The 12,951-nt window shown below is 59.9% G+C and overlaps 3 protein-coding genes across 4 annotated transcripts in view; 1 reads left to right on the top strand and 2 right to left on the bottom strand.

Annotated features, from left to right (window-relative positions):
* Window positions 1-425: 425 nt before the first annotated feature.
* Window positions 426-6,978, bottom strand: ATP6V0B (ATPase H+ transporting V0 subunit b). The gene is made up of 8 exons (XM_051797470.1): window positions 6,817-6,978; window positions 3,791-3,839; window positions 3,265-3,348; window positions 2,752-2,829; window positions 2,114-2,183; window positions 1,729-1,780; window positions 1,140-1,330; window positions 426-754 (listed from the first exon to the last, which is right to left on the bottom strand). Exons 1-8 carry the CDS (start codon window positions 6,881-6,883, stop codon window positions 728-730), a joined length of 618 nt encoding a protein of 205 aa, XP_051653430.1. The 5' UTR covers window positions 6,884-6,978; the 3' UTR covers window positions 426-727.
* A 200-nt stretch (window positions 6,979-7,178) lies between these two features.
* Window positions 7,179-9,668, top strand: DPH2 (diphthamide biosynthesis 2). Its single transcript, XM_051797171.1, has 6 exons — window positions 7,179-7,345; window positions 7,432-7,544; window positions 7,682-7,902; window positions 8,077-8,715; window positions 8,836-9,021; window positions 9,116-9,668. The coding sequence occupies exons 1-6, from the start codon at window positions 7,202-7,204 to the stop codon at window positions 9,244-9,246; spliced, it is 1,434 nt and encodes a 477-aa protein (XP_051653131.1). The 5' UTR covers window positions 7,179-7,201; the 3' UTR covers window positions 9,247-9,668.
* Window positions 9,669-10,146: 478 nt separating this feature from the next.
* Window positions 10,147-12,951, bottom strand: part of IPO13 (importin 13) — a 31,499-nt gene continuing 28,694 nt past the window's right edge. Inside the window, exons 16-20 of one of the 2 annotated variants that reach the window (XM_051797112.1) lie at window positions 11,575-11,641; window positions 11,349-11,407; window positions 11,130-11,219; window positions 10,793-10,974; window positions 10,147-10,679 (exon numbers count right to left, since the gene is read on the bottom strand). In XM_051797112.1, coding sequence (XP_051653072.1) covers window positions 10,580-10,679; window positions 10,793-10,974; window positions 11,130-11,219; window positions 11,349-11,407; window positions 11,575-11,641 — 498 coding nt within the window. In that variant the 3' untranslated portion in view covers window positions 10,147-10,579. The remainder of the gene's footprint in view (window positions 10,680-10,792; window positions 10,975-11,129; window positions 11,220-11,348; window positions 11,408-11,574; window positions 11,642-12,951) is intronic. The other variant, XM_051797122.1, reaches the window with a different exon arrangement.

Raw genomic sequence — 12,951 nt, 5'->3', positions numbered from 1 at the left:
TGCCCTTCAGGTGCTCCCAGCTGCACAGTGGGGCTACAGACACCATGTATACCTCACCTGTGCTAAACTACCTGGATGGGAGCTAAAAGGCCCAAAGCACCTTGTGTTTGTGCCTCCAACACATCTCACATGGGGCTGCTAGGAGCCTGCAGAGGCAACACAGTGCTGCCTGCTCCAACAGCCTCATACCTGCTCCAGGCAGCAAGGAACAGCTCCGTGTTCCCACAGCCCAGACAGGACGGCTCTTGCAGGGTGAGCAGGCAGCAGGATTAACCCCACACAGGGAGGACACCACCAGTCTCCTGCAGCAAGACAGGGATTTTGCCAGAGACACAGAGAGGAACCTCTGAGCACAGGGGGCAGCCAAAACCAGCACTTGCTTCTGCAAGCCTCCCCAGCACGCACAGGGCAGAGGAAGAGCTGCATCCTTGGACGAGAACCATATTTATTTCACTGACACAGAATTGCACTGGTGGTCGATTCTAAACACACCGGGGACGGGCAGCAGCAGGGCCCCACAGGCTGGGCCAGGCTGCTGAGAGCAGGATTCACACAGAGAAATTTGCTTTTTTCCGAGGGGCCGATGGATCTGCGGGACGGGGCTCTACGCAGTCAGGCTCCTGCTCCTGCCGCCAGGCACCTCCCGCCCCAATCACGTATAGAAACATTAAATAAGTATATACAGAACCTCTTGGGGCGGGCTGGAACACACTGGGTTCGACAGGGCTCAGTTGCCCATTTTTACTTTAGATGTCTGGAAAGAAAGAGGAGAGGTTAGGCTGTGGCCCACAAACCCTAGCCCAGCACCCCGGTCCCACCCAAGCACCCCAGGACCGTTCAGAAGCTGCAAACAGCTTATCAGCCCCACTGGTAAGACATGAGCTTCACACAAGGTGCACCCAAGGTGACACCCTCGGTGACAGTTGCTCAGAGGGGCCATCAAAAGGGTTCAAGCTGCTGCAAATAGGCACAGTATGCTGTGGGGAGAGCTGTGCCATCCCATACCTTGTGAGCAGCCTCCCTATCCCAATGCAGAAGATTGTGTTGAAGCCCAGGTGTGCCTCCCCGGAGCCAGAGAGCATGCACCAGACAGGCACCTTATGCTCACAATAAGCTTGGTGGCCTCATGAGACACGTACCTGCAGGATAGCAACGATGACCCCAAACAGCCCTATGGCACTGCCAAAGATCTCCACAATCAGGATCTTGACGAAGAGGCTGGCATTCTGGGCATCAGCCAGGGCAGCCCCGCTGCCCACGATGCCCACACAGACCCCACAGAAGAGATTGCATAAGCCCACGGTCAGACCAGCCCCAAACATGGAGAAACCTGTGAGAGAGGAACACTGCAAGAGCAAGAGGTAACCCCCCTTTCCCTTGCACCCAGGGCATGCTGCAGTAGCTCTGCCTCAAGGTGACAGAAGACCTAGAGCTTCCAAGCCCCAGCACTGTCCTCCTGTTTGGGGAGCAGGACTGTTCCAGGGTGTGCCCCAGCTCCCACAGTGCCAGGGCAGCAAGGGACAGCACCCTGCTGCCACCCAGGGGAGGAGCAGTGCAGTGTTGGGCAGCACAGCCCAGCAGGGTGCAGAAGTAACTAAATAGCTGCCTTTTGGCAGAAGAGTCACATGTCCTTCAGACACCTGCAGCAGGCCACAGGTCGGTCAGAAGGTGGTGCTCAGGGTGAGACAGTGCTCACAGTGATGGCACCAGGGACCCAGCAGTCCTTACCTGCATGGTAGTTTCTGGCTCCAATCTCTTCTGGGATGACTGCAGTGAAAGGCTGAGAGAAAGCACAGGACCTGGGTTAGTGACAAGTCTGTGGTCTCTGGGAGAGGTACCTGTCCCCAGTATAACATGAGGTAGCCATATTTTGGCCACAGCCCTGACTCCATGTCCCTGGCTGGCTTCATGACATCTGCCTTGCATGTGCTCCCCCAACACTCTTCAGAATGGACAAGGATCACCACCACTCCAGGGGCTCCCAAAGCCACAACAGTGTCCAAAGTCCCCACAGGGCCACCACTCACAACCTTTGCCCATGACCAGTTGCCCATCCCCACCACAGCCCCGAGGCTGGCACAGGGCTGGCAGGGCAGCCCAGGTGCTCCCATACCTCAGCCATGTTACTGATGACAATTGCCATGATGATCCCGTAGATGGCCACAGCCTCGCAGAAAATGATACTGTGGGAGAAAGGCAAAGCCTGAGCACAGTGTCCCAGGGGAAAGACCCCACCCCAAGCAGCCCATGGCATTTCATGCCCAGCCAGCCAGCAACCAGACCCCTTCACAGCCATATGGGAAAGCAGAAAGGCAGTCCAGCCTACCCACTACTTTCCTCTCAAACAAGGGGGAGCTGCCAAACACAAACAGGTTGTGCTATGGCACCCGAGTAAGCTGGGAATGCCCTGTGGGAAGCAGACCCAGGGAGCCCTGCCCTCTGCCAGTCCCTTTCTGCTCCTTGGGGAAGGGTTGTGCAAGGAGAACCCTTGTCTGGTTGGGAAGTGTGATCTCAGGGTGTTTGTTTTGAACACACTGGGCTCATTCACTGTGTGATATCACACAGTGACTCTTCAAAGCAGCACTCTGGCTCCTTTAGGGCTCTTTGTTTTGAAAGCAAACAGCATCAGCAGCTCAGCAAGGAATGGTCTGCCAGCAGCACCCAGCAGACATTGGACAGAAGCCTCTGCACTGGCTTGGGACCCGCCTCACTCAGGTGCAGCACGAGCACTAACCCCAGGTCTGTGCTTACCTGACCAGGTTCTTCGTTTTGATCCGAGGGGCTTTGACTCCACCACCAATGATGCTGGAGCCTGTGATGTAAATCCCCCTGTGACAGACAAGGGTGGTTGGTGGAGTCTGGCACTCACAGAGAAATTCTACAGGGAAACCAGGATCTTCCAAAAAGAATTGGGCATGCAGCTGGGGGACACTGCGGAGCTGGCCTAGCCACCCCAGGGTACAAGAGGTCCCAAGCTCCATCACCTACACCAGCAGAACTGCTGGGGCACAGGAGCCACCAGAGTACAGCCTGGGCAGGGGTACAGCTTCCAGAGACTTTCCTGTCTTTCCACTGCCATTGCTGCCTGCAAGATGGTCCGCCCGACTCCCCAGGGGCCCACCAGTCCAGCCCCTCTGCTGTGGTGACCCACAGCCCTACATGTGCACGTTGTCCTACCCCTGCTCTGCTGTGGGAAAACTGCAGTGCAGACACAGCTACTGAGGTGGGACAGTAGGAGAATGCTAAAGAACCAGTTCCACTCACCAGGCAGCTCCCACCACAGACAGGGAGATGGCCAAGCCAATGCCCAGGTTGGACCACATGAAGGGTGAGGTCTCCGTCAGAAACCTGGAGAGGAAGAAGTGTCCTGAGTTAGCACACAAGCTGAGCCCCCAAAGTCATGCCACACAGCTCCAAAACAGACACCCTTCCACCAAATTATACAGCCCAAGACGGGCTGGGCACCCAGACACTGGGACACGAGAGCCTCTACCAGCCAGCAACACAGGAGCCTCACCTGCATGGATCAAGATCTTCCTCCCAAACCCTCACTGTGAAGTGGAGGCCTGGGCTGGGAGATGTGGAGGGCAGGGCAGTGATGGCTGCACCAGGACCCTGTATGGAGCCAGCCACATGAACACATGGGCTGCATTTATCCCACCTCCAGAGGCCCCGCTCACTGTAGCTCCTGTGATGAGCTGTCCATCGCTCCCTGTTCCCCTGGAGGCACTGCCAGCACCACCCACTTCTCACACAGCCCCGAGGATGCCCGTATTTACAGGGAACTCACCAGGCCACATCAAAGCGGAAACCCAGGTCAAATATTGTGTAGCAGATCCCTGGAAAGCAAAAACAACGTGGAAACCTTCAGAGAGGCACCTGGTGCTGCTGCTTCCTCCCTGACCTACAAAGCCCTGGGGCAGAGGCCCAGGAGCACAGCACAGCATGCAGAAGGATTACTGGGAAGACTGGTATGCAGAGCTGTGAGGCAAGGTGTCCTCTCCAAGTCCCCTGTTATCCCAGCACTTCTGCATCAGCATGGGACAGGCAGCCCAGTCCTGTGATACTCCCAGATCCCATCCCTGTCTTGCCCAGAAGATGACTGTGGTGGTTGTCACACCCATTTCCTATTCCCTCACCCTGCTGAGCTCCCATACACCATGCTGGGCTGCAGGGTCTCCAGGGCAATCCATATCCTGGTGTCCCAGCACGGTCTCCACCCACATCACCCAACAGCTCAGCTCTGCTGGAGAGCCAGGGCATGGGGGACCAGCTGTGAGCTCTTCCCTGTCACAGGAGAGGCAAGAGGAGGCTGTGCCCTGACTGACCATCTCGTGCTGCTCCACCATCATCACACCAGGGGCTGTGCTGCTCCCCAGGAGCCCGTCAACACCAGAAGCTCCAGCTGCCCCCAGCACCTCCTTTCCAAGGGTGTGGGTTCAAGACATGACTCCTGTCCTCTGCATTTCCCCCAGGGTTAGTGATTTTCAGATAAATTTGTACACCAACACAGGCAGGAGACACCAAAGCGTACCCCTGAGAAACCCAGAAAAGCCCTTCCTTCCCAGGAAAGCAGGGAGCACTGTACCCTGAGTGCTCTTCTCCCACATGGAACTGCAGTTGGGAGTCACACTTGACATCCCTGTGCAGCCCAGGCACACGTAGAGGTGCGAAACCCACCCACAAACTCTGCCTTGCTCTGAGCTCGTGAGCGGGAAACATGGCTGCAGAACAGGAGAGACACCTGCTCTTTGCTGGAAAGGAGAGGGTGACCTGGCCCTAAGGAACAGATAAGTGCAGGCAGCGTCTGCTCCACACCAGATACAGAGGGTGAAGGGACGGCTCTGCCATATCTGGCTGGAGCCAGTGCCTGTGTGACACTGATCCTTCGTATGGCTGGGAAAAGAGGAAATGGGAGACTCCTGGAATGCCTGAATGCAGCAAAGAGGTCACGGCACATGTCCCACTGCTCCCTTCAACCCCAGAGCTGCAGCCTGGAGGCAGGGGGTGATTGCAACATGCCCAGCAGAAATGTGAGGGGCAGGACCCAGGTTGGAGGAGCCCTATCCTGCACATAGCCAAGACCTGCAGGACAACTCATCCCACTGGGAGATGTGGAGGGCAGGGCAGTGATGGCTGCACCAGGACCCTGTATGGAGCCAGCCACATGAACACATGGGAGCCCTTGGCGCTGCAGTGCAGGGACACCCTCGCAGCAGGGATGTCCCCGTCATTCCTGTGTGCTAAGCCCCTCCATGTGCAACTCAGGGCTCAGCACCCCACTCACCAGAGCACACAAGCACTGCCAGACAAGCCAGTCAGCCCCAAAACGGGAGGCAGTACTGCTGGTCCTCTCCTTCTGCCTGCAGAATTGGGGTGCCCCCCTCCCCTGCAGCAACACACATGGATGAGGAATGGTGCCACCATGGCCAGGGAGGACAGAGGGAGGGCACAGCCCAGCCCTGGCAACCTTCAGGGATGATTCCTACAGTGACACAGCCTGTGACTTGTGTTTTGGCTTTGCTGCTTGGGTGGCAGAGCAAGAACTGAACCCAGCCAGCCCCAGCTGCCTCCACTCCCAAGAAGCAGTAAAGAAGGGCTACAACCAGCTCAGGGCAGATCCTCAGTCCACCTTTAGTCTCTCTGAGAGCAGGTGTAGCCTTAAATCTGTATGTAAAAGAAACAGGGTGAAGGACACTTTCCTGTGAACTCTGGCTTCCAGCTCTGCAGCCAGAAGGACAGAAAGGAGAGGGCAGCAGGACTGGAGGATCAAATCAGGGCTTAGGACAAAGACAGAAAGCACAAGGAGGCACTAATGCAACACTGCAAGAAGCAAGACTGTTTCCTGCTCACGTCTTCCTCAAAAAGGAACTGCAACAGGGCAGGGGAAGTTAAGAGCATCTGGGCTCAGCTTGGGAGATTTTCCGACAGTCTCACGGTCACAGTGTGCATCTACACTGGTGTGAGCCACATGACTCAGAGAGCCCAGTGGATTCCAGTGGATTCACCAGACCCTAGAAACACGAGGGAGTGAGGCACCCTTTGCTTCTGACTTTTTCTCTCCCCTCACCCAAACACTGAGGCAGGAGCCAAGGTCTCCCCAGCCTCTGCCCAGCTCGTGATCGCTTTGGTCTGTGCTGAAAGAGGAGATAACCAGCAGTCCCAGCACAAAATCTACCTGCTAGCCCTAAGCCATTAAATCCACCCTCAGTGCTGCTGAGCCCAATGCCATCAACAGCAGGGCTGCCACGAGCTGCAACACGGCCACGCACCAACTCCACAATCACCCAGACAAACTCACACGGTCTCTAACGTTGCCACAGCTGGGCAAAGCAAGGCGCTCTCTCCACCAAGGAGACAGCAACTGCCACGGTCTGAAGAGCCAGGCTCCTGCCTTCACCTCCCCTCATCTGCCAAACCGAGACACAATCCCAGCACCATTCTGCTCTCGCACACGCAGCGAAGCGAATCAGCTGTCCGAGCCAGTCAGGCTCAGAGCGCTGGACGCTGCACATCCAACAGCGACTGCGAGTGGCGCGGCCCTGCCGGGGTCCGAGCCCTCCGAGGGAGCAGCTCAGGCGGTGTCCAGGCTGGGCAGCCCCCCAGCCTCGCTCCCGGCGCCACGGGGAGCAGCTCAGCGACCGGGGGCCTGAAAACCTCTCGACCTCCCCCTTCCTTTTTCACGCCGCACCAACTCCCCCCACCAGCCCCTCCCTGGCAAGGCCGCGGCCAGCGCGGGCACAGCCACGACCCGCAGCCCCCTCCCGCCGCGCGGCCCAGCGCGGCCCCGCGCCCCCCCCGCGGCCCGGCGCTGACCGACGCCCAGTAGGGTGGTCCAGAAGGCGAGGCCGAGCCCCGAGTAGAGCAGGGCGAGCCCGGTCATGGCGGCGGAGACGGCGGCGGCACCGGGCAGAGCTGGGGAACCGGAGCGGGCGGGCCGGGTCACCTGGCGCCGGGGCACGTGACCGGAACCGCAGCGCCGCGCGGAACCGGCGTGACGGCACCGGCACCACCCCGCCCGCTCATTGGCTGCCTAGTCCGGCAGACGCGGCAAAACTACACAGACCATAAGACACCGCGAGCAGTGCCTCTTCCCACTGGCTCCCTCCCCCGGGGCGGGGTTTCAGAGCGCGATGTCGCGCTTCCATTGGCCGGCGCCGCGCCGCATCCCGGAAGCGGGCGCTGGGTGCCGCGTGCCGCCATGGCCGCCGCCTTCAGCAGTGACGGGGAGGCTGCGCTGCGGCGGGAGCTGCGGCCGGTGGCGGCGGCACCGCGGGGCGACCTCGACGGCTTCTACGAGATGGGCCGGGCCGCCGCCTTCGTGCGGGACGGCGGGTTCTGCAAGGTGGGGGTGGAGCGAGACTAGGAGCCGTCCGCCGCCCCTTCCCGGGTGCCTCCTCTCCGGTCCCTCACCCCCTGTACCCCCTTTAGGTCGCCCTCCAGTTCCCCGACGAGCTCCTGGCGGACGCGGCAACGGTGGCGGCCCGGATGGAGGCGGCAACCGGGGCCGAGATGTTCGTGCTGGGAGACACCACGTACGGCAGGTCGGTGGGAGCCGCGGGGGGTGTCCCGGGGCTCCCCCGCGGGCAGGAGCGGGGCTGAGGGGACGGCGGTGCCAGGGAGGATGGAGAGAGAGCTCCGGGTGCCGCAGAGCCCGTCTGATACCGGCTTGTCCCCGCAGCTGCTGCGTGGACGAAGTGGCCGCGGAGCACGCGGGTGCCGAGGCGGTGCTGCACTACGGCCCGGCCTGTCTCAGCCCCTGCGGAAAGCTGCCGGTGCTGCACATCTTTGGGCAGCAGCCGCTGGACGTCGGGCGCTGTGCAGAGGCGTTCCGGGAGCTCTTCCCCGAGCGGCAGAGCCGCGTGGTGGTGCTGAGCGACGTGGTCTATGCCCATGCGATGGGTGAGTGCCCCGGGGCAGGGAGGGGCGCTCTGGCACAGCTCCGAGCTCTGCAGGCAGGCATCCCACAGACACCGGCAGCCTTGATTTCTGTCCTTTCCTTTCCCCTGCTCTGTCCCACCTTCTGCGGCTCGGGACTTGTGGCCGTGTTTAGTTCTCACTCCTCTCTCCCTTCAGGTGAGCTGGAGCAGCAGTTGTGCCCCGAGTATCCCAACATCACCTTCTCCAGGCTGGAGTGTGGGGACCCTCCTGCCCCTGCGCTGCCTGGGGAGGAGCGGAGGTTTGGCCGCCGGTTCCTGGTGGAGGCTCCAGGGGGGCTGCAGGACTACGCCATGTTCTACGTGGGGGCCGAGGGCCTGGCCCTCACCAACTTCATGCTGACCTGGAACCGCTGCCCCTTCAGCTCCTTCGACCCCACCACGGGCTGCGGCCGCCACGAGACCCTCAATGTGAACCGGGCGCTGATGCGCCGCCTGTACCTGGTGGAGCGGGCGCGGGACGCACGTGTGGTGGGGATCCTGGTGGGCACCCTGGGCGTGGTGGGGTACCTGGCCCTGCTGCAGCGTCTCCGGGAGCTGCTGCGCCGTGCCGGGAAACGCAGCTACACCCTGGCCGTGGGGAAGCCCAACCCCGCCAAGCTGGCCAACTTCCCGGAGGTGGACATCTTTGTCCTGGTGGCCTGCGCTCAGAACTCCCTCCTGGACTCCAGTGACTTCTACCGGCCTGTTGTGACTCCCTACGAGCTGGAGCTGGCCTGTAACCCAGCCAGAGAGTGGACAGGGAGCTACCTCACAGACTTCCGAGACCTGCTGCTGGGTATCAGCTACAGACCAGCTGCCCAGTGCCCTCCAGAGTGCATCCTGCCCGGCTGCCATGCCTGTAGGGCGAGCTCCAGGATAGACATACCACCAGGCTAACATTGCTGTTTTCTGGCAGGTGCCTGTGCGCACATGGAGCTCCCACCGGCCATCTCTGCAGCGGAGGCCATTCCCGACGTCTCGCTGATCACGGGAGAGATGAGAGCTGCCCACCTCTGCGACCCCCCGGCCTCCCAGCTGCCCCCCAGCACCACCCTGGCCTGCAGGGACCAGACTCGGGCCCTCGCGGAGATCAGCCCTGCTGGTTTGTGTTGGTTTCGTGGTGGGGCCGAGCCCTGGTGCAGGGGCAGCACCGCCTCCCTGCTCCCAGTAACAATTCCCTTTCTCTCTCCTCCCAGCCTCCTTCCTGGAGTCCCGCAGCTGGCGGGGCCTGGAGCAGCAGCTGGGACAGACGCCTGTCTCCAAGGCTGTGCAGGGCCGGCGAGGGATTGCCATTGCCTACGAGGACGAAGGGTGTGAGCAACCCTGATCTGGCAGCACCATCAGCACCGAGCCAGGAGCAGGGCCCTGGGCATTGCCTGCCACTGGGTGTTAGACCCACAGGGGCCTGGACCTGCTGCCAGCTGCCCCTGTGCTGGATGCAGCCTTGGTGGGTCAGTAGTACTGCAGCAGGAGAGCAGGAGTTGCACATGTGCTTGGGAATGCCTGTGTCACCCTGAGGCTCGTGGCCCAGGGCAACAGCAGAGCCAGATATGTGGCCCAGACCTGGCCTCCAAGGGATCCCTGGTCCAGGGCAGCTTTGGCCCTACATGGAAAGGTCACAGCTTTGCAAGAGCTGACAGTGCTGGGACTTTAGGCCTTTGTGGGCTGCTGCTGCTGACTGAAGCTGAACTGAAGAGGACTTGTGAGTGAACCCTTCTTTAAAATAAAACACGGCCTGAGGAGCACAAATGGGTGATACTAGCTGTTTCAGAGTGATAAAACAGATTATGGTGCCCCCTTGGGGAGCACAGCTCTGTGTACAGGCTAAAACCAGCCTGAGAGAACAGAAAACCAGAACTGGGACCCCCAGGAATGAGAGCACAGGCTGGGCTGGGGCACTAAGGCAAGGGCAGGAGGGCTCCAAGCATGAGCAAGCCTGCTTTACTCCTGTGATGAACAGGGAATAGGGCACACACATCCTCTGCTGGTGGGAGGATCCTACATTTGGAAGGGGTGTAGTCCCCCCTCTCATGTGGGGCAGGACTGTTTCTGCTCCATGGCAGGCAGGAGAGCAGGGCAAGCAGGACAGACTGTCTTTTGCCATCCCTCCTGAAAGCCAGGGAGGTGTTGAGGCATCTCAACCTTGATTTAACCCCCTCTACTGGGCTCTTCCCCCGAGTCAAGGGGCACGCAAAGTCTGGGCACTGCAATAATGACAGCCACAACATAGAAATATTCTTAATATAATTAGGTGCAGGGCCTCCCCCCTCCCAACCACACGTACAAACAAGCAGGGGGCACGTCCCCCCTGCCCAGCCAGCCACTGCTGCAGGCACGGGGCAGCCTCCCCGCCCCGGGGCACGGGCTGGGGAAGGGCTGGTAGCCCGGGTGGGGGGCAGTCCTGCCCAGGCTTCCCCTGCCCCGCCACCACCTCCTGCAGCCGGCACTCCTGTCCCCTGCGAGGAGGGAGCATGCTGGGGGAAACAAAGATGCTGACACCGAGATGCGGCCACCAAATCTAGCTGAGGAGCGTCCCGAGTGGGTTAATTCTAGGTGGAGGGTTATTCTATGAGCCGTACTGCAGCAGGGCAGGGGGTGGGGGGGCTTCCTTGTAGGGAAGAGCTGGTCCAGGCAAATTGTCCGCGGTCCTGGCCAGGTGCTCAGTAGTCTGCTGTGTACTCCGTACCGTGCAGCCCTCGGCACAACAAGGTGAACTCCTTCACCATCTCCTTCACTCGCCGCTTGTTCACACGCTCTCTGCTAAGACAGAGGGAGGGGGACAAACATGAAGCAGGAGGGATGCACCAGGCCATGCAGGGGGGTCGTTCCTACCATATGTGGGCCACAGCAACTGCGGCAAGTGGCACACGAACCTGAGGATCTGCTGGCTGAAGTTTTCCTTCTGCTCTGGAGTGACACGGGCCGAGGGGAAGCCATCCTGCTGCATGGCCTCCTTGATCCAGACACTCAGGAGGCTGAAGCAGTGCTTGTTCAAGGCAAAGAGGATTTCTGCGAAGTGATCCATGAGGCTGCGGGAAGCCTGGCCACCAATGCCCTGCCCCAGAGCAAACAGAACATGCTGAGCCCCCGGTTTCACCCTCCCTGCTCCCACCCAGATGCTGCTGGGCTCTCTGCCCCTGGCTCAGCAGGTGCTGCTCAGGAATAAAGCCCAAAGCTGCCCGGGGAGCCCATGTTCCTGATGTCTCTCACCTCCAGCACTGCCTGCAGCAGCACTTTGCCGTTCTCGTGCACAACCTGTCCCACCGGGGCGATCTCTCCACAGCGGGGCAGCAGCTCCGTCTGCAACACAGAGCCCAGGCCTGCTCAGTGCCAGCACAAGCGCCACGCTGCAGCACCCCTGCCCAAACCTCAGCCCCACTCCTGCCCTCCCAGCTCTCAGAAGGGGCTGCACAATGCCATGATACTCACAAAAAAGCCACAGGATGCTTTGACTGTTGGGGCCTCGGGAAACTTGAGTGAAAGGACACCTGCAGGCAAAAATCACTCAGGTTAGCAGCCAAAAAACTCCCTCACCATTCCAAATCAGCCCTGTAGTCCCCAGCCCTGGGCTGGTTTGCACTCAGCTCCACAGGACCAGCAGGCTGGCTTCTCCTCAGAGTGATTTGGAGCACATGTCCATGCTCATGGTACTCACCACACTGAAACACTGCTTTGACATCCAGGTTGCTACACAGGAAGAGGTCTGGCTTCCTTTTCAGAGCCTGCAAGGCACACAGACAGGTAGCATGAACCCAGTGCTGTAGAGGCACCCAGGAAGCCTCCGAGGAACCCAGTGCCCCAGCCAGCCTCTGCCTGGACACACACTTACCTGGGCACACCCACAGCAAACAGCAGATTCACACACTACAGCAGGAAACCATCACTTTACCCACCCCTTCCCCCCCAAGAGAATGTCATTCAAACACCCAGGCAGCTTGCCCAGGACCTGAGGAAAGGTGCCACAGTGGTGTCCACACAAACACTCGGACACAGAGGGCTCCTGTCCCACCAGAGCAGACCAGGCAGCCGCTCCCAGGACAAGGGCAGCCATGTGGGGCTCAGCAGAGACCAGCCACCTGCGTGGTTTGCTCCTCTCCTCTTGAAGATGCTGGCATCCCTGGGGGTCACAGCAACTGGTTCAAGCAGTAGCCCCAGACGACAGTGAGATGCCAACGTTCCTTGGCAGTTCCTGAGCAGCAAGTCTGAGATCAGGAAAGCTTTGTTTTTGTTAAAGCCACACAGTGATTCCACCAGCCTCTGTGGGGGTCAGGCACTGCTGCTGGAGACACCCTGAGCTGTGGCACCTTGTGCAGTGACTTGGTGCCCCTGGTGCTGGCACTGAGCAGTTACTGGGTGGAAATGTGTCAGTCTGCACCTTCCACTCCATGGGAAGGGTTTCCAACCTGCCTCAGTGAGCCCTGCTATATCAGGCAGCCACATGCATGCCCTGACCACCATACCCTCTGCTGCAAGAAAACGCTGGGGATGGCATCCATGCCTCCTGCCCTGCTGTCACTGCAAGACCAGGACAGCAGCCACAGCACTGGAGCAGCCCTGCTCTGTGCCTGGAGCTCAGAGAGCAGGACACCAGGGCAGGCAGCTGAGCTGTGTGCGAGGCCACTGCCACCGTCCAGTCCTGCTCCCAGGGATGAAAGCAGGGAGAGCTTTCAGCCAGCAGAACACAGTCATCTGCCCCTGTGGTCTCTACTTGGCGCAAAACACACTTATTTCCCACCCCTTCTTCTACAGGGAAAGTCCACAGCCATCTGCCCAGTTAAAATGCTGGAAACCAAGAAGCTGAGGAGCAGGTTTGAGGGTGACCTCATCTCCTTTCTGACCTTTTGTATCACGTACTGCAAGAGAGGACTCAGGTTTGGGCACCGAAGGCATCGCTGTACCAGGCAGAGAAGGCACAATCACAGGGAACTGCTTCCCTGCCAGAGCTCCCTGGGGCAATCAGGGGCCATGTTATACCTGTGTGTGTATATACAGGCTGTGCACCGTCCCTCCTGAAGTGCTGGCACCAACATCA

The sequence above is a fragment of the Manacus candei genome, unplaced genomic scaffold, assembly GCF_025592945.1.
Source record: "Manacus candei isolate 608988 ecotype Guabito, Panama unplaced genomic scaffold, ASM2559294v1 h1tg000005l, whole genome shotgun sequence".
NCBI lineage: Eukaryota > Metazoa > Chordata > Aves > Passeriformes > Pipridae > Manacus > Manacus candei.
Note: the sequence above shows the minus strand (reverse complement) of the source record. Positions and strands in the feature narration are given on the sequence as shown.